This window comes from Carassius auratus, chromosome 41, assembly GCF_003368295.1.
Source record: "Carassius auratus strain Wakin chromosome 41, ASM336829v1, whole genome shotgun sequence".
In the NCBI taxonomy this organism is placed as follows: Eukaryota; Metazoa; Chordata; class Actinopteri; order Cypriniformes; family Cyprinidae; genus Carassius; species Carassius auratus.
In genome coordinates, this window is record NC_039283.1 from 15573495 (window position 1) to 15595879 (window position 22385).

Genomic DNA, 22385 nt, shown 5'->3' on the forward strand with positions numbered 1-22385 from the left:
GAGTAGCAGGACTGGGAGAGGAACCTGGGGTGTTGGTATCCTGCTGTGGACTGCTCTTTTCCATTACTGGAAAACAAGAAATTTACAGCTGAGAAACAGTGGAGTGTGATAGACTGTCTGTCTTTGTGCTTTCTTGGGGAAATATTTATTGAAGGGCCTTTCATTTTCATGGAAGGTTTATTTTATCATATGTGACCCTGGAGTCTTAAGCCCCTGGGGTATATTTGTAGCAATAGCAAAAAAAAAAAAAAAAAACACAACAAGATTGTCTCAAAATGATTGATTTTTCTTTTATGCAAATAGTCATTAGGATATTAAGTAAAGATCATGTTCCATTAAGATATTTTGTAAATTTCCTACCGTAAATATATCTAAATTAATTTCTGATTTGTAATATGCTTTGCTAATAACTTGATGCACACATCTCAGGAGGGATTTAGATCCACTCCTCTTTACAGATCCTCTCTAAATCCTTAAGGTTTCTTGGCTGTCATTTGACAACTCCAAGTTTCAGCTCCCTCCATACATTTTCTATAGGACTGAGGTCTGGAGACTGGATCGGCCACTCCATGTGCCTCTTCTTGAGCCACTTCTTTGTTGCCTTGGTTGTATGCTTCGGGTCATTGTCATGCTGGAAGCCCCATCCATTATCCATCTTCAGTTTTCTGTTCAGGGGGACCTTGCAGGTGCTACATGATTTCAGTCCATTGTGTAGTAGTGTGTTACCAATGTTTTGCTTGGTGAATGTGGTCCCAACTGCCTTAAAATCATTAACAAGTTCCTCCTGTGTTCTGGGCTGATCCCTCACATTTCTCACGATCATCCTTACCCCATGAGGCAAGATCTTGCACGGAGCCCCAGACCGAGGCAGACTGATGGTTGTTTTGTATTTCTTCCATATTCAAATAATCACACCAACAGTTGTCTCCTTTTCAACAAGCTTCTTGTTGATGGTCTTGTAACCTAGGCTATTCAAGCCTTGTGCAGATCTACAATCTTGTCTCTGACATCCTTTGACAGTTCTTTGGTCTTGCCCATGGTGGTGGGAGAGGTTGGAATGGAAGATACAGACTGTATGGAAGATACACAGTGTCTATTGTACACCTAACAAGCCGACGAGTAACTTATTAAATTGACAGTACTAATCTATGTTCCACATGGGCACATAACCAATCTGTGGGAGCCAGAATTCTTGCTGGTTGGTATATAATGTGTTTTTACAGATACAGACCCTTCATTTCTTTGTAAGTGGGCAAACTTAAAAAATTAGCAGGGGATCAAATACATATTTCCCCCACTGAACAGCAGATTCATGTTCCAGTTCATGTGGAAAAATCTTACTTATAAAGCCCTGAAAGGTTAGAAGAATGAAGAATGAAGAATGGCATCTACGCTAATATTAGTCTGTTTCTCTCTTATTCCGAGGTCACCGTAGCCACCAGATCCAGTCTGTATCCAGATCAGAGGATCACTGCAGTCACCCGGATCTGGTACGTATCCAGACATGATGGTGGATCAGCACCTAGAAAGGAACTCTACTGCCCTGAGAGACACCGGAGACCAGGACAACTAGAGCCCCAGATACAGATCCCCTGTAAAGACCTTGTCTCAGAGGACCACCAGGACAAAACCACAGGAAACAGATGATTCTTCTGCACAATCTGACTTTGCTGCAGCCTGGAATTAAATACTGGTTTCGTCTGGTCAGAGGAGAACTGGCCCCCCAACTGAGCCTGGTTTCTCCCAAGGTTTTTTTCTCCATTCTGTCACCGATGGAGTTTCGGTTCCTTGCTGCCGTCGCCTCTGGCTTGCTTAGTTGGGGTCACTTCATCTACAGCGATATAAAAACACTGTTAAAAGCACAAACAGTAACCATTTTAGACAACAGAGAGTTTAGTGACAGTGTGATGTGACTGTGCTGGCTAGAACACTAGCAAAACACCAAAAAAATGTCCCAAATCACAATACCTTAATCAGGCCATATGGAGATGCAGACAGAGGGATTTAAAAAAAAAAAACAGGTCTGATCTTGCTAAAGATGGACATCCTGACCGACTTTCCTATTAGGCAGGAAATGATACAGAGGGACATGACCTATAGCTCAACTTCCATTTACATCCATTGAGCCCCTCCTTATGTACTGTTTACCAAGGTGCTAAACGTCATTGAATTGGGCAAGTGAGGCCAGAGCAGCATGATTCTTTGTAGCTCACAAGCAATGTTCCCGCTATTTTATTTTATTTATTTTTTTCTTGCTGAGCAAAACTGTCCTCTATTGGGCAGACATTTCGGTTTCGGCCACCTGAGCAAAAACATTCTCTATACCAGACCTGTGCAGCACACACACACACACACAAAAGTGTGAAACTTTTAACTTTAATGAGCTATTTATAGGTGATTTGACCCTTAATGTAACTAAAAGATGCATTTTTTTTTTACTTATATATATATATACATATATTTTGTACTGTGTACTGTGTTACCAGGAAATTCTATATATTTAAAAAATATATAATAATAATAATAATAATAAACAAATATAATGCAGTGCAGTTCAACTCTTTATAATATACTGTAATATAATATAACTAATCTGCAAAAATTATTCCCTTTTCCCGAATTCCCTTTTAGATGTCAATAATATAATATAATATAATATAATATAATATAATATAATATAATATAATATAATATAATATAATATAATACACATTTTCTATTTTTAAATTATACTCTTTTCAAAAAACTTGAACATGTGAATTCTTTTAGTTATCTAAAACATCCCATGCCGTAGTTTGCACACTACTACACCTGTGTGTGACTGTAAATGTCTCAGAGTTTTTTTTTTTTACGTTCTGTGCCCATAATCCGCTATTTTTTATCACTTAATCAAGACACTCTTCTTTAAAACATGATGAGGTCTTATTTCTCATGTCATTGCGTTTGCATTGGCTCTCATGTTGAGCTACATCGTCCGCTCCCATTAAAGTATTCGATTTCCAAAATGACTCATTTGGCATACATCATTCTCTTCCTATGAAACCTGTAAACTGCATTCACTTGTTCTATAGTGACACCAAATCTATAGTGGTTTGTCAGAGCATTGCAATTACTTTGCTTTCCAAAATGTATATATATAAAAAAATATAAAATTAAAAGATAATTTTAGTTTTAAATATAGCTATAATTACTGAAAAAACAAAGCGTAATAGCACAAAGAGAAAACAGCAGCAAGAAATCAGACGGATAGACTGCATCTTAAACTGACATCTCTGTGAAGTGATGAGTTATGCTTTGACAGACAAGTGAAAGGTCAAAAGGAGAGTTCTGTGCAGTGGGGCAACACTCGGAACAGGTTGACTATGTCTGAACATCTGAAAGCGAGACAGACAGACAGAGCCTGGAGCAAAAGCATTCATCTGTCCTGCATTCCTATAGCCGTGCTCTCACATAGAAATCTGCTGGTGAAGGCTGACACTGCGGCTGGCATCACTACATTCGTATGCTCATGGAGAGAACCTGAATGATGACTGTACATTAGAGTTTCTACAAGCCCTATAATCATCTACAGGCTGTACATACACTGTAAAAAGTGCTACACCCACACAGTAGGTTTTATATATTTTAAATAGTTGTAATCTAGTTTATTTTATTTGTTTTATACTAAAAAGTATAAATATACTTCCTCTTTACTTAAAACATATCACTTTTTACATAACAATATATTTTAAGTAAAACAATAGCAATTTATTTGGGTAGCTTTTTGTATGAGTTTGTTGTTATAAAAGTGAGTTGAAATACACAATTTATTTGAGCAGCTGTCAATGTGGCATGTGTGTTCATCAAACTTAAATATTTGAAATAAAAAACACATAAAAATTAAGTTGGATTTATCCCTTTTTCACTGGCGGGGACTTTCCAAGGGAGATGCTTCCTCGGCACTTCAACTGTTTGAAAGCTGCAGCGGATCTAAATTTCACAGACTGATTAACACGGTAAGATGTGCAAGTTTTGGCAATTTATTGGTGATGTAAAGTCACGCAAAATCGTTCACTCAAATAGGAAGCTAAAGTAAGGTTCGCAAATTGTACTGTATAGCTAGCTATCCTGCACACATGGCAAGCTAAGCTGGCTACACAGTGCTAAGCAGTGAAGTCTTGTATGCAACGATCAGAAGACAACAGCAGTTAAGACCGTGTTGTTAATATGAAATTAAACAAGTGCTTTAGTAATGCCTGTTATGTTTTAAGACTACTTTGGCTTTAATTTTACCAATAATATCACTTTTAATCGTTAGTTAGCGTTAACTTACCGTGTTAACTGCCATTCACATTTTTGAACATAGACTTGAAAGTGCATGATCCAAACCTATAATTCACGACTGAAAACATTTTGTAACATGATTTTGATGTACAATTTTCATGGTAGATGAATTTAAAATGGGTTTCAAAGGATGAATTTTGAGATTTTATGTTTTCAGGTGATATATAATGTTTTCTAAAGTGTGATAGAGAAAAAGGCAACAAAGAAGACTTTTTATATATATATATATATATATATATATATATATATATATATATATATATATATATATATATATATATATATATATATATATATATTTCAAAGTGCTGTGTACTGTAAATAAAGGTGACTTGACTTATTTAATTTCATCTTAATAACACAGTCTCCGGTGGGGCATGCAGCTGTCGTGGGGTCCTCGTGTTATCAGCAGCGGAGTTGTAAGTGCATTTGATAGCACTGGCTCAAAACCATAAAACTATTTTTAACCTGTTACTTAAATATTTTACATTTACCACTGATTTTTAAACTTATTCTAACATGCATATTTTTTCTGTCTTTAGGTAACCAAGCGTTTTTGTTACCTGGGGTCTTCAGATACAGGTAAGAAAAACTTCAGAATAGATACAGTTAAAGCTATAATTATTCCCAGGTAAGTAAAACATAGGTAAAATTGCAAACAATAGTGTTGGCTCCATACAATTACATTTCTGAAGTAGGTTTTATGTACCAACCACCAATAGAAGGCAGATATGATCACCTTTCTGCCTCCTACTACTGCACTAATAGAAGCTTGATTCATACTGATAAATACAGCCTACATGGTCAGTTAAATCTCAATTTTGTGAGATGCTGGTGATAGTGTGAGATCTTGTACAGAACAGTGGTAGTGGTGTATGTATAGTGGAACCTTTTACAGCAATTGAATGGTTGAAATACAGAGGTTCTCTGATTTGTGATACTGTCATCAGGCAGTGAATTTTGATCAGATTTTACTTGTTGACAGGATCCGTCTGGCTATGTGGAGAAAAGGAGAGAAGTGGTACTGAGATGCCTGATTGAGTACATGTGGGAGGGAAAGGAAGACCTCATCAGTGTCCACCATGTATGTACTGGGCTTAAAGCTACTTATCTAATTTCTGTCTGTATGTTATTACTATTGTGATGATATGGGGTAATTACTTTGTTCTTGAAATATATTTAATACAGTAATGTGATGACCAATAAGGTACAGGCAAGGAAAATTGCATTGTTTTATTGTAATGTATCCTTTGAACCAGAAAAGACAACACTCATGCTACAGTAGATCATGATAGTATAGTACCAACACTCTATGACATTGTCATGGTAGACTTCACTCTGGTCACATGCTCTAGTCAAAGTATCCATCTAGTATCCATCACCTTAAGCAACTAAAAAGTACAACTTTGACTTTGTGTCGTATCTGTCTTCAACCAGTCTGCTATATTCATCTCAATACCTGTTTGTCTGACCAAACTCTTGATTCTTTTTTATCTCCCCAATAGAGTCATGATGAAACAGAGGTGCACGCTGAGCTTGGCAGTTCCCCACTGAAAATATACATGCGCCATCAGCCAAACACGATTGGGATTATCACAGTTGAAGGACAGCCCATGGTCAGAGGTGTGCCAAACCTGTAGAAAACCTCCTGTTTGGACTTGTCTATGCCCACAACCTCTAATATCACTCATATCTGGTGTATACTTCTGAGATATATCACAGGCTCTTTGTGGGATTGGACCCTATGCATACTTTTGTATGTTTTGTAGGCACTGTTAAAAGTGACACTAGTTGACATTGAATAAATGTTATTGTCTTTAATCTGTCTTCCCATCTTTTTCTTCTTCAATTGAATTTGTAATTGTTATTGATAAAGTCTGTTTATGTAAAGTGATTTACTGTACTGCTTAGAATATAGACATTTAGATCTATTTTCTGAGGTAATAGCCAGGACTTAATTAAAATGTTTATTCACATTTGATTAGGTTAAATTTACTATGAGCATAAAGTTCATAAAACCAAACTAAAATGAGTACAGGTTACTTGTAGCAACACATAAATACGTTACATATACCAAGAAAATTAGGTTTATCTAACTGACTAATATAGCACTTATTAGCAGAGATGTATAGTAACGAAGTAGAACTACTTCACTACTGTACTTAAGTACTAAAAGGCGGTATTTGTACTTTACTGGAGTATTATTTTTTTCTCCTACTTCCACTTTTACTTCGGTACATATTTTCGCTGAGTTTAATACTTTTACTCCGATATTTTTTTTTTATGTGTTGCATCGTTACTCGTTACAATTATAATAATGTTACGAATCATTCCATTACAAACCACTGCCAGAACTGTAGATGGCAGATTTGATGAAGCTGCCACATCATTGAGCGAAACAAGCGATTAAGAAGACTGCGCGCGCTGACTGAACTGCTGTGAAGAGAGAAATGAACACTGAGCCGAGCCAGATATTGACTCGTTCACGAGTCAAGAACCGGTTGCATCGGTTCTCGGATGACCAGTAAGGTTAGTTCTTTCTGACAGTTCGATTCAATAAACCAGTTGAAGAAAACAGTTCACCGATTCTTTTGCGCTCGATGCAATGGCGTCATTGGCGTTTACTGCACCTGGGCTCATAACATTAACACAGAATCAGTTCAGAATCAATCACCAAAAGAATCAGTTCGGTTCCAGACGCTCTGTGTGTTGGTTTGCTTCACGCTAAATCACACATGCGCAGTATCATCAGCTCATCGGTTCACAAATCAGACGCGTCTGACAGAAACGGTTCTTGACTCGTGAACGAGTCATTATCTGGCTCGGCTCGGTGTTCATCTTCAGTTCTCTCTTCACAGCAGTTCAGTCAGTGTACTGTTTGAGTCAATTAATTACTCCGGGATATTGGTTTGTTTTAACTCAGAGGGAGTGTCAGACACATTAAACAAGTTAACAGCTTAATTCATCTGTGGATTAATGCGTATTAGAGATGCGAACTGTTTAAAACGATTCAATTCGATTTGGTGGACTGTTTCAAAAAGATCCGGTTACATCGAATGATTCGTTCGCGAACCAGATATCACAAACTGCTTTGTTTTTAACTGTCTTAACAACAGACACGGAAGAGAAGACAATGCTGAATAAATTCGTAGTTTTTGCTATTTTTGGACCAAAATGTATTTTCGATGCTTCAAAAAATTCTAAATGACCCTCTGATGTCTTATGGGTTTGAAACAACATGAGGGTAAGTTATTAATGACATCATTTTGCAAATTGGGCTAACTAACCCTAGTAATGTTAACGTTTTTTGTTTACAAGAAGTTACAGTCAAAGGAATTGTGATTGTCCTTTAGGTTAATCATTTGAAATAGTAAAAACAATATGTTCAAACGTTTGACTACTTTCTTTAATAGCTACATAACACAATACTTCTACTTTTACTTTCAGTACTTGAGTAGTAAATTTTAAAATAGACTACTTGCAATACTTAAGTACAAAAAATGTTGAATACTTTAGTACTTCTACTTAAGTGTGGTGCTTAAAGAGCACTTCAACTTCTACTCAAGTCACTTTTTTGATAGAGCACTTGTACTTTTACTCAAGTATGGGTCTCTAGTACTTTATACATCTCTGCTTATTAGTTAACTCAACTTGATTTTGTTGTGTTTGAATTAAGTAATTTTACAGAGTTTATTATACTTGAAAAAGGCTGCAAGTTGACTCAACTTAAAACATCCAATGCAGCCACTTGCCTCACTTTTTATAAGTTTGATCTAGGTATTACTTTTTACAGTGTATTATAGGTCACTGGTTTTGTAAATAATGGTTCACAGATTATGCCAATCCCCATTTGCCTATTTCAATGTGTGTCTTAAAGAGACAGTTCCTGATCCCTTGACCGAAAGCCAATATGATTTTCCATTGCCTTGTGGATTATTGCAGAAAATTACAGAAATGTAAAAGTTGTTCCATTTCCTGTCACCCTATTTCAAACTCCAATTCACTTCAAACACTCATGGGCTGAAACGGAGCCAATTCTTACTGTTCTGAATGTTGCCCAATCCAGACCTCCAGTTGAGGTCCACTGGGAGAAGACTGGATCTTTTGGATCCCAAGCCAAGAAAAACAATCCAAGGGGTAAATAATCACAACAGACACAGTAATTAAAAGCCTCTTTTGTATACGTTTAACTATGGTAAGCCAATCATTAATGGTTGTTGTTGGGTCTAGGCACGTTCTGTTAGTACTGGATGGTAAATTAAAAGCTATTAAGTTTTACAATCCTGTGGGACAAGGATACTTAATGACCTTCGACCTCAGAAAAACATGTGTAAACGTTCTCACTGCTTCTGGGTTCCACTGCGAAGCTGACCGTATGGGACCAGCTGTAGCAGCAGATGTACTGCACTCGGCCAGTTGTCCTGATTTCTGAAATCACAACTCTGGGCCTCACATTCCACAAAGGCGAACTGGTACACAGACCTGGAGTCCTCAAAGACATTGTTCTGCTCCACTGGACACAACAGGGGAACAACAGGGTTAAACATCTGACACAAAGCAGTCTAAACATTTTATTTTCTGCTCAGGCACCTCATAGGGAGCCAGGCTTATAATGTAATAGATAAATCATCCAAACTCTACAGCATCTGCTTGTGCCTCTGATCCAGTCATTCACAGTAACAGTATATCTATGACCTGAAAGCAGAATGCCCAAGTCCAAGAGAATGTTCCAGAATTTGGAAGCTATTGTCCTATTCCTGATAAATTCACAATGATCCTTCAGCTATTCCACCAGCTCCAGACCGATATATGTCCTCCTGAGAATATGCCAGATGAGAACAGGAATTTTTTTTAGAGATTAATTTTACTAATCAAAATAAAACCATTAGGAATATAATTATGCATTCAATAAATAAATAAATGCATAACCAACCGCTCACCTGATTGATTAAAAAAAAGACATATAAACCACTTTTACATCTTTGCACATTTGTACTTTTTTGTTTGTTTTGAAATATATAGATTGATAAGGATTGTTAATGTGGGTAAATAAACTTCAGATATCAGTTTCTCACTCTTAAGCTACAAAGTTAACTTATGTTATATTTAATGATTGTGTGATCCAAATGATTGTCTGTTGAATGATGTGTGGTATTTTGGACAAAGAAGTCTTATTTAATTAGTGCAGAATCTGAAATATATTTTATTTTGATATCATAATGTATGTTTTAAGATTATTCAAAATCCCCAAAACATTTTATTATGTCAAGACTTTGAACGTTTATGAATCTAAACATTTTCAGTGTCATACTTTTGGGCCCATCTATATGTGATACTTCATATAAAAGGTCCATTTACTCTAAGAACGATAATTATAACGATTATCATATTAGCGTCCACACCAATGAATGTTGATGTTCTGTTAATATGCTACAGTTATGTTGTCTGCTGCTTTAAATGCTTGAGTTCTTTAAATACAGGTGGATTCTGATTGGCTGTCAATGTTTTATATTACATCAGAAAAAAAAGGCTATATTTTATATATAAATCATAAATTGTTGGAATGAATCCTACCCGATGATTCTTGCCAGTTTGATATGTGCGTTCCAGTTATCCTGACCACTGGATACGTAAGCATTCCTAAGTGCTCGTCCGGCACAAGGTACATTACACTCACAAGCCTTTAAAACAAACAGAGAACATTGTCATGACAAGTAAAAGATGTTGACAATAAAATGTGATAACGCTGTCAGAAAAGATATTAGTCTATATACTTCCTACTATATAGAAAAGAGGTGCATCTCAGTAAATCTCAGGTGCATTCTCTTTGGGGAAGTCGTGGACCCAGTGGTTAGAGAGTTTGACTGTAGCTGTCACAGAGTATGAAATAAATACCCCCCAAACCCGTGTTAGCTCTCTTCCAGGAGGAATGCCTTATTAATATTGATATTTCCACAATATCTAGGCTAGCAAAAATATACATTTGTTTACATTTTGCAGAACAGACAAGAGAAGATCCTTCCATGTGCATTTGATTCGTTATGTTCAGATGTTCGGTAACTTCGAATCGGTAGCGGTCATGTGAATAGTTTTCACTCTTCTCCGTGTCAGAGGTTATTTATGCATATACAAAACATAATTCATATACTTTAAAATATAATTTAATTCAGTGAAGCAAATCAGAATTTTTTGTTACTATTTAGCTGTTACTCCAGTTTTCAGAGTCATGATCCTTCAAAAAAAATGATATTTCTAATATATTGATTTTGTTACCAGTGCTGGAAAAAGTTTTGCTGCTTAATATTTTTTGGAACCTGTGACAGTTTGTTTAGGATTCTTTGATGTATAAACATACTGGAATGATTTCTGAAGGATTATGTGACACTGAAGACTGAAGTAAAGGCTGATGAAATATATTGAGTGATACTTTTTTACTCTTACTCAAGCAACTTTTTAACTTTTAGTTTTACTTCAGTACAGTTTTAGGGTACTTTACCCACCTCTGATTTAGTGGAAGGCCACCCAAATCCAGTTTGTGTTGGAGAGGAGGATGTGGGTGTGAAAAAGAAGAAAGGGAGGAAGGAGGACACCTCTAAAAAGACAAACCGATATAGGTTATGGAGGTGGACCTCTTGTTGGAGAGCTGGTCAAAAATACAGCATGAAGACCAGCTCAGCTCAGGGTGGGGATGAGGCTCAGGGTACTGACACTGTGGCAGTTCCATCTAGAAGAAGTCCTGATGGTAAACAACATGTTTTATGAATTTATGTACAAGAATCCAACAAACTAAATAATAATTAATTAACATCTTAGATGCAGTAATATGACTATATGTATCTACTTTTTAATTAACATTAAACCTATGTTTTGGTTCATATAATTCCCTTCATTAGATCAGAATTCACTAAAGCAGTTAATCTGTATTTCAGAGAACCTCAATCATCAGGAACCTTCACCAGTGACCCTGAAGTCTATCCTGTAGTAGAGGAACAACTTGCTGTTCATCCATATAAAGATATCATCCAATCTCCAGTATGGACCAACAATGTCACTCCATTTCTAGTTGACACTACCGTGTCTGACTGGAGCATCGATGCCAGCTTGACTCCAGTCTTCACCACATCGAACTGGAGTGCTGTTGTCCACCCAGATGACTCCAGTTCACATTGCATCTAACTGGAGCACTGATGCCGCTCTGAATCCAGCATGCACCATGTCAGCCTTGGAGCATTGATGTCACACAGACTCCAACATGCACTGCATCAAACTGGAGTGCTAACGTCCCTCAGACTCCAGTATGCACAGTGTCAGAATGGAGCAATGACTTCACCCATACTCCAGAGTGCAGCACTTCTGATTGGAGGCCCATGTCACCCAGAATCCAGCATGCACCATATGAGCACTGACGTCACCCAGACGCACCCCTTCCGATTGGTCCATCAAAATTTCCCAGACTCCAGTCTGCAGCACATAAAACTGGAGCATCAATGTCTTCCAAAATTCAGTTAGTTCCACAGAGGTCTCTGTGTCACGTCTGACAAAGCAGCTATAGAATAAGGGAAAGATGAAAACTGAGGGTAAAAGTACTGCAACAATAACACACACACACGCCATTTTAATATCACAATATCACAAAAAAGACTACACTGCAGTGCCTGATATTGAACTGATCTTGTGTTTCCTTAGTCATCAATTCCTGCTGAATTATGTGATTGGCAACATCCCGGGAGAAGGGATGTTTAAATGCTGTGTATGAGGGGAGTCATCTGCAGGATGGCTTTAAGGTTTCATTTTTTACTTATAATATCTAGCTAGCAGACTGATCTTCCAGCATGGATTAATTTGACCACTGCATTATAATATCATTATATTAATTGTAAATAAATCTTAGACAATCTGTTTATTGTTTCATATAGCAGTGAAATATGTCAAAAAGACAGAGAATGACGAAAAACATCATTTTCGTAAGGAGCCTGTGCTCTATACATTATCCTCTGTGTATTCACTTTAAAACATCTCATATTACTACAGTTGATCATTTTGCGAAATATCAGTCTAAGTTGTAATTTGGGAAACCACATACACCTAACCATCGAAAATTTTTATTTCTTCAAACCGGGTCATTCCAAGCCCCTCCCACTAGAGGTTGCACTGCTAGTCCTTTCCAACTGAGGCCCCTGCATTCCAGAAATAATCCAGCTGCTGGACTGGCAGGACCAGTATGACCATTATATTATGGTTATGAAGCGCCCCTCACCCTGCGAGTACCTGTTTGGTTTTGCAGAATGCCATGGAGGCAGCATTGATGAAACATTAGCTCTTGTCATAATATGGCAGGTAACACAGGCTTCCTACATGTGCAGCCGCCGTGGCATTTTACACAGCGATATTAAACTTGAAAATCTGCTCATTAATAAGGAGACCCATGAAGTCAAGCTAATTGACTTTGGGTGTGGCGACCTCTTTAAGAAACCGGGCAACAAGATATTCTCGTGAATCATATACAAATGCCAGGAAAAAATCCTGTGGTATTGCAAACTTACAGATGTATCTCTTTCCTTCAGGCACTTTTGAGTACTGCCCCCCAACCCCCCGGAGTATAATGAGAAGGGCGAGTACAATGGGAAGCCAGCAACAGTCAGTGTGCTCTTGCTCACACTGGTTTGTGGGGATTATCCCAGCACTGATGACTTAAGCAAGACCAATGCAAACAATTTCTCCAAAGCTGGCTTGTCAGAAGGTGAGCTTTTCATGACAATTAAGAAAGCAGACTGTATAATGATGCTTTAGAATAACATGATCAGAGATAGAAAGTGTGGAGTCCAAAGTAATAATCAGTGCTTTCTTCAGACATTCCTCTCTGGAGGTCTTGAATAATTGAGAATTGGTCAAATCAAATTTAGTCATTTTTGAATGAATAAATGAGGCATTTGTATGTATATAAATGTTGCCACAAATATATTTTAACCTCTAATTTAAACAAATTATAGGCAAAATGTGACTGCCATTTTTAGAAATGGACTATGTAGTAAATATTGAAAAATGACATTTAATATTTAAGCTTTTATTATCATGTGTATCTTCTTGTTTGTTAACGGACAGATTTACAAATCTTTTAGGTTTTTGACAAATAACTTTCTTTTTTTTCCTCCAACATCTCTAGGTCTTATGTTTAAATTTATGTTAAAATATATTTATTAGAAATGCATTCTTTATATTCATGTTTGTGTAAAAAACGGACCAGTTTCATATAATAGGTCATTTTCTGCATTTTTTTTTTTTTTTTTTTTTTTTTTGTGAATGGAAGGATCAGGATATGCTAGGTACTAAAACTTTTCATTTGGCCATTTTTGCCATTTCATTTGTTTTGTTTACCTAGCTAGTTATATTGTTTGACAAATCATTTGTACTGTGTGTGTGTGTGTGTGTAACTGTGTGAACATCAGTTAAACCATTTCAAAAGGCATTCCTTCTAAAAGCAGTTTTATTGGTTGTCTTTGAACCGTCTGACACTTAAAGGGTCCTCAGACAAGGAGGTAAACATTTCAGCAGTAAAAATAATCTGTGAAATAAAATGTTTCATAATCCATAATAATAATATATTATTGCCACAGTTGAAACAGATGCAATGTAGTCTGAGTACTGTACATATACTGTATGTGAACCATTACTTCTGTAGTTACAACAAACAAATAAGTTCAAGCTAGAGTTCAGTAGATAAAAGTTAAGTTCTGAGGTATAAGATTTATCCATTTTGTAGAAAGACTCAGTTAAAGTAGTCAACTAAAAGTCCTTGACATGATACTTATACATATACATGATATAAACAGAGAACAGATAGTCCACAGTCTTGTTAAAACTCAAGAATTTTTCACTTGAAAAGTGTGCGATAAAACTAAAAGATTAACCAGTCAGTTAAAAGCACAAATAATAAACGAGCTATTCCTTTTATATTCTGTAAAAAAATCAGCTTTTGTCTGAGATTTGTAGTTTGTGTGCTAAGTACCAGTTTTCAAGACTACCAAGTTATCTTGAAAAAAGAAGACATTTATTGTCTTTTTATTAAGAACTGGTGATGGCATGCTGTTTGTGTTTAGCTGACAAATGTGAAAATAGATTTACAAAAAGGTGTACACTTAGCTAATAATCCATGAAAACATGTTGTGTCAGCTATGTTCAGTTACAGTATGTTCTTGTTGTAATACTGAACGTTTTAAGACTTGTATTAACTTCCAGGAAAGCTTGCCTCTTATGATGGTGTACCTTTTGACTGGCAACAGGAGTCGCTCTTTCCTGATTATGTTCACCTGAGTACTGCGCTGTGCCAAACCCTTTCTTTCTTCCAAAGAGATCATTGTGACACCTTTTTACAATACACTGAGCTGGATAGAGTGCATTTAATATTTATCCCTTACAAAAAAGATCCTGTAGGATTTTGGTTCTACGTGCAGGCACAGAGCAGGGATTGAGACATATTCATGAGAGATATTTGCATTGCTTCCCAGATAGCACACGTACATCTGCAAGATGTCTGTTAAAGATCGCTTAATCTGGAAAGCATTTGCTGTTTACAAACATCTGAAAGATGTCTCTAAGATGTCAGTATTTTTACATACATTCTAAATCATAAAAAAAAACAAAAAAAAAAAAAAAAAAAAAAACATAGACATAGACATTTTCTAAACGTCTGTTTCACATCTAATAGGAATGAACAAACACTTTAAAAAACCGTCTTGCAGATGTAAATGCAGGCATCAAATAGACATCTCTGTGATGTGGATGTGCTATCAGGGTCATGTGTTTGTACGTGGTTTCCTCTTGACTTTTCTGGCATACAGGAAGTACATGGTGTGTCCCGTGAAAATGAATAGGATGGAGATGATGACAAGGATGCCGAAGTGTTGTGGCTGGGGTGCAGAGATGACCATGATGAAGTGCAGCAAGTCCATCAGGTAGTTCATGGAGCTCTGGACTCCATTCACCACCCCACGCTCTGATTCACATATGGTCTCCTGCAAGAGCTGAGTCACTGTCAGGTCAAAGGACCAGAGACCTGGAAAATATCAACACCTTATATGATGTTTTGATGATAGCATGGTGATATTACATGTAATATAGTCAATTAGCATATTATTCTTAAAAGTTCAAATTATTTATAACTTTAGAGATTCTCTATGATAACTCTATGATAATCTTTTTCATAAGGAAAAAAAAGTCAGAACTCAAATATATAAATTCAGAATAAAAAAATTAAAAAGCTAATTGCGATTTTTTAATCTCACAATTCAGACTTTTTTTTGCAATTGCAAGTTTATATCTCACAATTTGGACTTTTCTTCTCAGCATTGCTTGTTCATATTTAACAATTACAAACTATATATATATATATATGAGTCAATGAAAATAATATTGTTATTACAGAAATGTAAAACATGCACAACATAGAATAAATAACTTGATTTACACTATCTAAGGGCACTTTAATTGTATCAAATGTAACAGTAAAGATATGTTACAAAGATCTCTATATGTATTTTTATTTCTATTAAATGTATTCTATTCACCAAAATATTCTGAAACAAATGAATGATGGATTCCACAAAAAAATATTAAGCAGCATATCTGTTTCCAACACTGATTAAAAAAAAGGAAATGTTTCTTGAGCAGCAGATTAGTGTCACAAATCAAGTCTCTGTGGCACCATCAACCGAATACTAACAGTTCTTTTGGACTTCTTTCTCATAACCCCGTGCCTGGGGCTGATCACCTGCATAGTTGTCAGCCATTTAGTGGGCTATTTAAACAGCTCTGTCCCAGCCTTCGTTGCAGGGTCTTGTTTTGCTACTGCTAACATTTCTGAGCATTATTATTCTATTTGATTCTCTATTTCCTACCTTGACTGTTATCTCTCTTTCGATCGTTTGCTGCATGCCTTGTGGATTTACTCTGAGCTCTGTCTGCTGCCTGACCTGACCATTTGCCAGGATTCTGTTTATGATTTTGCATGGCCTACGTTGTCCCTCATGATGTTGATCGAACATTGCCTGTCTGACTCAGATTGTGAAATAATAAAGCTGCACATGGATCCCAAATCCACTGACTCCTCATTACAATCAAGCTTGCTAGAAATATTCCTGAATGATCACGTGAAACCGAAGACTCGAGTAAAGTTGCTAAAAATTCAGCTTTGCATTACAGGAATAAATTACATATTTAAAAAATATATATATAATAAATTATAATAATTTAACTATATTCCTGTTTTTACTGTTTTTAAACAAATAAATACAGCCAAAGTGATTATAAAGCCTGTGTTCACGCATCCGTGAGTCCGCTAGGGACCGCTATGGTAGGCGTGACGTAAAAATCATCATCAGAGAGTGTGGGCAGAAGCTCTGAGTGTCCAGATTGCTCATACGGAAAGTATAACACACGTTTAAGAGACTGCTTTAAAGTGGTTACGGACCCCAAACATTTGAGCGGTATCGTATTAATTTTTATTTAGCATTATTATTTTCAGAATTAGGACAAAGCAGGCATCTACTCACCAACTCGAGCTGTGATAACTCCAAGGAACAGCAGGATGATGGAGACATAAGATTCGGGGCCTGTCCCTGCTGGCGCGTTCTCAAACAGCACAGTGTTATTGGTCCAGTGAATGGAGGAACGGTCTGGCAGCAGAGGCTGGTTGTTGCTTCCACGCAGTGGGTATCCGTGCCTTTGTTGACCTCCGGTCATCCCACCCACATCTGACGCATTCCCGATATTTAGCATGCTGGTGTCCAATGGGCTACCGGGGGCAAACACGGAGCACAAACAAAGCAACAGGCAAACTAGGTGCAGGCCGCTGGAAATGACCCCAGTATTGACCAGGCCACATGTTTTCCGCAGCTTTGTGAAAAGCACAGTACCCAAAAGCCCCGCCACAGCTGACAAGGCCATCAGAATGCTGAGCAGAGAGCCACTGATGCCCTGGGTGTAGGCATAGCCGGTGGTGATGCAGTCGAAGCCCAGCACTGTGGTGTAAAGGAAGGCCAGGCCCAGGCCTGCTAGGAAAACAGGCTGTCTATAATACGCCCTCCATCCTTCCCGGCAGGTGCTGAGGAGCCCATGCAGCCGATGAAGGCACACTGCTGTTCCGCTTATTTTTTGTAAATGCATGCTGGTGTTTTCCTCGGAGATGGCAGCAGCTGGACATGCTGAGGTCCTGCCTGAACAAATGAAGATGGACTGTATATATGGATTGTATATGTTTCATTCTATCTATTGTTATATTGATATATGACATATCAAACATGGGTCTAAAAATTATACATCTGATTATTTAAAAAATGTAGGTTTTACCTTGTGAGCGTTTTCTTTCTCTTTTCTTCTCTAAATAGCTTTGATGTTCCATAGCTGGCGGTTTAATGGACAGCGATGGTACGATCCGGTAGACTCTGGAGAGGAAGATGAACTCTACAATGAGGGACACCAGATTCCATCCTAAGATGAAGCCACAGCCAACCACATTAGAGGACAGGGTCATTACCTGACCCACTGCCAGTGGAGCCAGGATGTTGGTCACCTGATCGATCCGCCTCATTGTAGCATTCATTCCTGTTACCAGAAGTAATCAAAAATTAAAATATTTTTTAGGAATATTTTTGGATGCACAGCAGTTGTGGGCCTATTAAAGTACTGAACTGTTAGTTTAGCATAATTTATTTTATTTATTTATTGTGCACCATGTGGAATTGCTGCCTATGTAGAGTCTCTAAATCGGTCACCTATGAGGTTCCATGCTGGTTAGAAAGCAGCTCCCAGTATAAGTATTGGCCAAGGCCATGAATTACTTGGTTTTGAAACAGAGATAATAAGCCTGTCTAAAGCAGTAACAATGTATTGGCAAGCAATATATCTAATGCATTAGACTGATAAAACTTTAACACCTATATATGTTTTTCAATTAGAATTAGCACAGATTAGCATTGTGCTAACAGAAATAAAGGTCATACCTGCGAGATGGCCACGGTTGTAGCCTGTGATCACCACTATCCAGTCCCTCTGGATGGCAATGGTGAGAGCTGTGCTGGCGAGGTTTGCCACATTTGCCAGGACGATCACCACCATATAACAAACCACCTTGTGTGAGTTGTGTGATGCAACAAGTTACTATCTATGCTTTGCCATAACAGCAGAAATACTTATGTTCAGCAATGACTAGCCAGAGACAGAAGGCACACAGTGCTACTCTGAACACATGATTGAGTTCTGAATGGGCATAATAACAACACATTTTAAGGGCACAAACAATGTAAGAGGAACTTACAGTTAGCCACCCATCCCAGATTTCCTCAATCCTCTTTTTGTATGAGAATACCAACATGAGCACGATGCTGCAGACAGTCACTGAGATATTCTGAATAAATAGGGAACCGTGGGCCACTGTTGAGATGAATAGAAAGGGAATTATTATACTTAAAATAAAAATAAAAATAAATAAAAATTATATCCCTTGGGAAAAAAATTACAAATCTGTTGTTTCCCTTCAAAATTTAATTAGATTTTTTTTTTTTATAAGCTGTTTAAGCACATTTTTTTTACTATTTAAATTATAAGAATTAAAATGGTGAAATATTCAATAATTTAAATAATAATTACAGTAATGAGAATATGGGGTGTGCAAATTAGTGATATTCTACAGTATAATGCAAATAATAATATTAATAATATAGAATTATTATTATTTATTTTTTATTTTATTTTTTTTTTACCATAAATACACCTTAAAATGCATCTTTTACCTTTGTTTCTTGGGTTGCGGTCAACCCAGTCTCCAATCAAAGCCCCTAATAAGAGCACCGATCCGGCCACCACCAGTCCAAAGATGCCAGTTAACAGCAGGTTATGGCCATACAGCTCAATCAGGAAGACAGAGATAGCGAAATGCCACATGCGATCACCCTGGAACGTGAAAAGAGATGATCTGCTCAAGATATAATAATTCACATACCAAAAATGCACATCTTTTGTGTGGTACTCAAAGTATTATGAAATTATGCCCCGCCAATGCTATCTCACTACCAATTCGTATGTATTTTGCATGGTGGCTAATTCGTATGATTTCGTACGACCTCACTCATTTGTCTTGACCCCAGTGAAAGGTAGGTTTAGGGGTGGGGTTAGGTGTAGGTCATTCGTACAAATTCATACGAATTAGCCACCTCGTGAAATATGTACGAATTGTAGTGAGATCCAACTGGCCCTGCTTACTGAGTGCCAGCATGGCAGAAACGAAAGTGGCTTCTTACCCACATAGATAACGCTCCGCTCACATAGATGAGGAACTTGGGGCCCTTGAGGTAGATGAGGGCTGAACCTAAGAGATAAAAGAGTCTTGAAAGATTTATTTATTGAATGTGCACTAGAATAATTGACTGTTTTCAAATTTGTGTAAACTGTTCCTAGCATATTGTGTCAAGCAAATTGGCTAATTATGGAATGATTAATTACGCGGAAATACAGATATTGACTACTTTGAAAGCTTAAACCACTTCCCTCTATACACAAAGCAGTAAAAAATAGTGTGATTGAGTTAGATTGAAGAAACATACGTGGTATATTCCTGACTTTAATCACAGGTGAATCTCTGTCATTATCATTGTCAAACTCCACAGCAACACCACCACACTGGGCCCCCTCTATTCTGAGAGACATCCTGCATGAACAGCACGACTGCATTAGAATCGGGTCAATAGATGCTAAATTCATAAATCATTCAAAATAAAAATGTAAAATAAACTGAGTTCTTTTGTTAGCATGGTTGACATGACAAACGATGAGGCATAATATATGCAAAAAATATAAGTTAATAATGATTATTATTATTTTTAAAACCCTAAAATGTATGCAGTCAATAGTCTTTAGTAAATAATGTTTAGTTAATCGTGTCACATTTTAAATATGTGTGTAGTTTGCTATCACATTTAATTAATACTATTTGCATACAATATTTTAGCATTATTATTGGCAATGAATTCAGCCATTTAGCTTGTTTTTCATACACTTCCATTCAAATATAGAAGTTTCACTTTCGAAAGAAGTCTCTTATGCTCACCATGACTGCATTTATTTAATTAAAATAGAGTTAAAGCAGCAATACTTAGAAATATTATTACAGTTTAATATACAATTTTTCAGTTTTAATGTGAAAGATGAATTTTCAGCAGTCATTACTCCAGTCATCAGTGTCACGTGGTCCTTCAGAAATCATTCAAATATGCTGATTTGCTGTTCAGGAAACATTTCTAATTATTATTAATGTTGAAAACTTAGCTTAATATTCGTGTGGAAACTGTGACACTTTTTCTTTCAGGATTCTTTGAGGAATAACAAAAGTAGGAAGTTCAAAAGAACAGCATTGATTTGAAATAGAAATCTTTTGTAACATCATTAATGTCTTCACTGTCACACATCATTAAACTTAGTGAAATGCATCCTTGCTGAATAAATGAATTTATTTACTTTCTGAGCTTCAACAGAACCAAGAACATCTGACTGTCACATGATCGATATTTCAAATTTGATTGACCTAGAAATTGTGTGAAATATTAAAGATGTATTCATCATTTTGCATCATTTTACTTTTTTTTTTTTTATTCCCAGACTTTCAGTGTGACCTCAGCCTTTCTGACCCCACTATACACCAAATATTGAAATTCTAAAGCCAAAGAAGACAGGCTGAAAAAAAATATCACCTGATAGTCCTCTTTGCTATGAGCGCTTGCTGTGTCTCAAGATTGTGCTATCCATGTGTCCCAGGTAAGGATGCTTCCATGCAGGCCTGAATTCCAGCAGTCATACTGTGAAGGACTTGATAACATCACAGTGCTTGAGGGCACCATTGTATGAAACTGCCAGAAAAGCAGAACGAGTCACAGGCTGACAATGGCAGCCAGCATATTCCACAGCACGTGACAGCGAGGGGGGACAATGTCACCGTTTACCCCCCACATCACAAAAAAGACCACCCTGTCACTCAAATCACACACACACACACACACACACACACACACACACACACACACACTGTAATACAACTCTCATCATACTTATTCAAAACATCAACAGTGATGTTTGCATTTAGATGTGTTAATTTTTATTGCCATGCCCTGATATTATTACATATTTAATAAAATAATAAGTCAAAATGGTATATTATTAAATATCAAAATGTTTTAAGGTAGTCATTCAGAATGTACTGTTCAAACAATGATAATTATGCAGAAATTTTAACCCTTTAGATTAACGTACAGGTGCATCTCAATAAATTTGAATGTCATGGAAAAGTTCACTTATTTCAGTAATTCAACTCAAATTGTGAAATTTGTGTATTACATAAATTCAGTGCACACATACTGAAGTAGTTTAAGTCTTTGGTTCTTTTAATTGTTATGATTTTGGCTCACATTTCACAAAAACCCACAAATTCACGATCTCAACAAATTAGAATAATTAATAAGACCTATAAAAAAAAAAAAAACATTTTTAGTAAAGTGTTGGCCTTCTGGAAAGTATGTTAATTTACTGTACATGTACTCAATACTTGGAAGGGGCTCCTTTTGCTTTAATTTCTGCCTCAATTTGATGTGCCGTGAAGGGTGATCAGTTTGTGGCACTGTTAAGGTGGTATGGAAGCCCAGGTTTCTTTGACAGTGGCCTTCAGCTCATCTACATTTTTGGTCTCTGGTTTCTCATTTTCCTCCTGACAATACCTCATAGATTCTCTATGGGGTTCAGGTCTGGTAAGTTTGCTGGCCAGTCAAGAACACCAACAACCATGGTCATTTAACCAACTTTTGGTGCTTTTGGCAGTGTGGGCAGGTGCCAAATCCTGCTGGAAAATGAAATTATCATTTTCAAAAAGCTGGTCAGCAGAAGGAAGAATGAAGTGCTCCAAAATGTCTTGGTAAAAACGGTGTGATCTTCTCCACCCTTCCTCCACACTCTAGGACCTTGGTTTCCAAATGAAATACAAAACTTTCTCTCATCTGAAAAGAGTACTTTGGACCACTGGGCAA

The 22385-nt window shown here is 36.9% G+C and overlaps 1 protein-coding gene, 1 long non-coding RNA gene and 2 pseudogenes across 2 annotated transcripts; 2 read left to right on the forward strand and 2 right to left on the reverse strand.

The window, feature by feature from the left end:
* Positions 1 to 3830: 3830 nt before the first annotated feature.
* On the forward strand, positions 3831 to 6013 carry LOC113060194 (uncharacterized). Its single transcript, XR_003278208.1, has 5 exons — positions 3831 to 3995; positions 4688 to 4742; positions 4866 to 4905; positions 5309 to 5407; positions 5829 to 6013. It is a non-coding gene; the product is annotated as an uncharacterized LOC113060194 (long non-coding RNA).
* A 2650-nt stretch (positions 6014 to 8663) lies between these two features.
* On the reverse strand, positions 8664 to 10551 carry LOC113059509 (rap guanine nucleotide exchange factor 5-like; annotated as a pseudogene).
* Positions 10552 to 10983: 432 nt separating this feature from the next.
* Positions 10984 to 13113, forward strand: LOC113059575 (serine/threonine-protein kinase pim-1-like; annotated as a pseudogene).
* Positions 13114 to 15000: 1887 nt separating this feature from the next.
* LOC113059646 (solute carrier family 40 member 1-like) lies at positions 15001 to 20022 on the reverse strand. The gene is made up of 8 exons (XM_026228186.1): positions 19920 to 20022; positions 19617 to 19684; positions 19110 to 19269; positions 18635 to 18750; positions 18321 to 18447; positions 17668 to 17922; positions 16872 to 17534; positions 15001 to 15376 (listed from the first exon to the last, which is right to left on the reverse strand). The coding sequence occupies exons 1-8, from the start codon at positions 20020 to 20022 to the stop codon at positions 15117 to 15119; spliced, it is 1752 nt and encodes a 583-aa protein (XP_026083971.1). The 3' UTR covers positions 15001 to 15116.
* Between the last annotated feature and the right edge of the window lie 2363 nt (positions 20023 to 22385).

Coding starts and splice junctions, on each gene's coding strand:
- LOC113059646 (XM_026228186.1), bottom strand. CDS start 20,022: ATGTCTCTCAGAATAGAGGGGGCCCAGTGTGGTGGTGTTGCTGTGGAG. Junction 19,270..19,616: donor GCGGAGCGTTATCTATGTGG/GTAAGAAGCCAC, acceptor TTCACGTTCCAG/GGTGATCGCATGTGGCATTT. Junction 17,923..18,320: donor CAACCGTGGCCATCTCGCAG/GTATGACCTTTA, acceptor TTCTGGTAACAG/GAATGAATGCTACAATGAGG.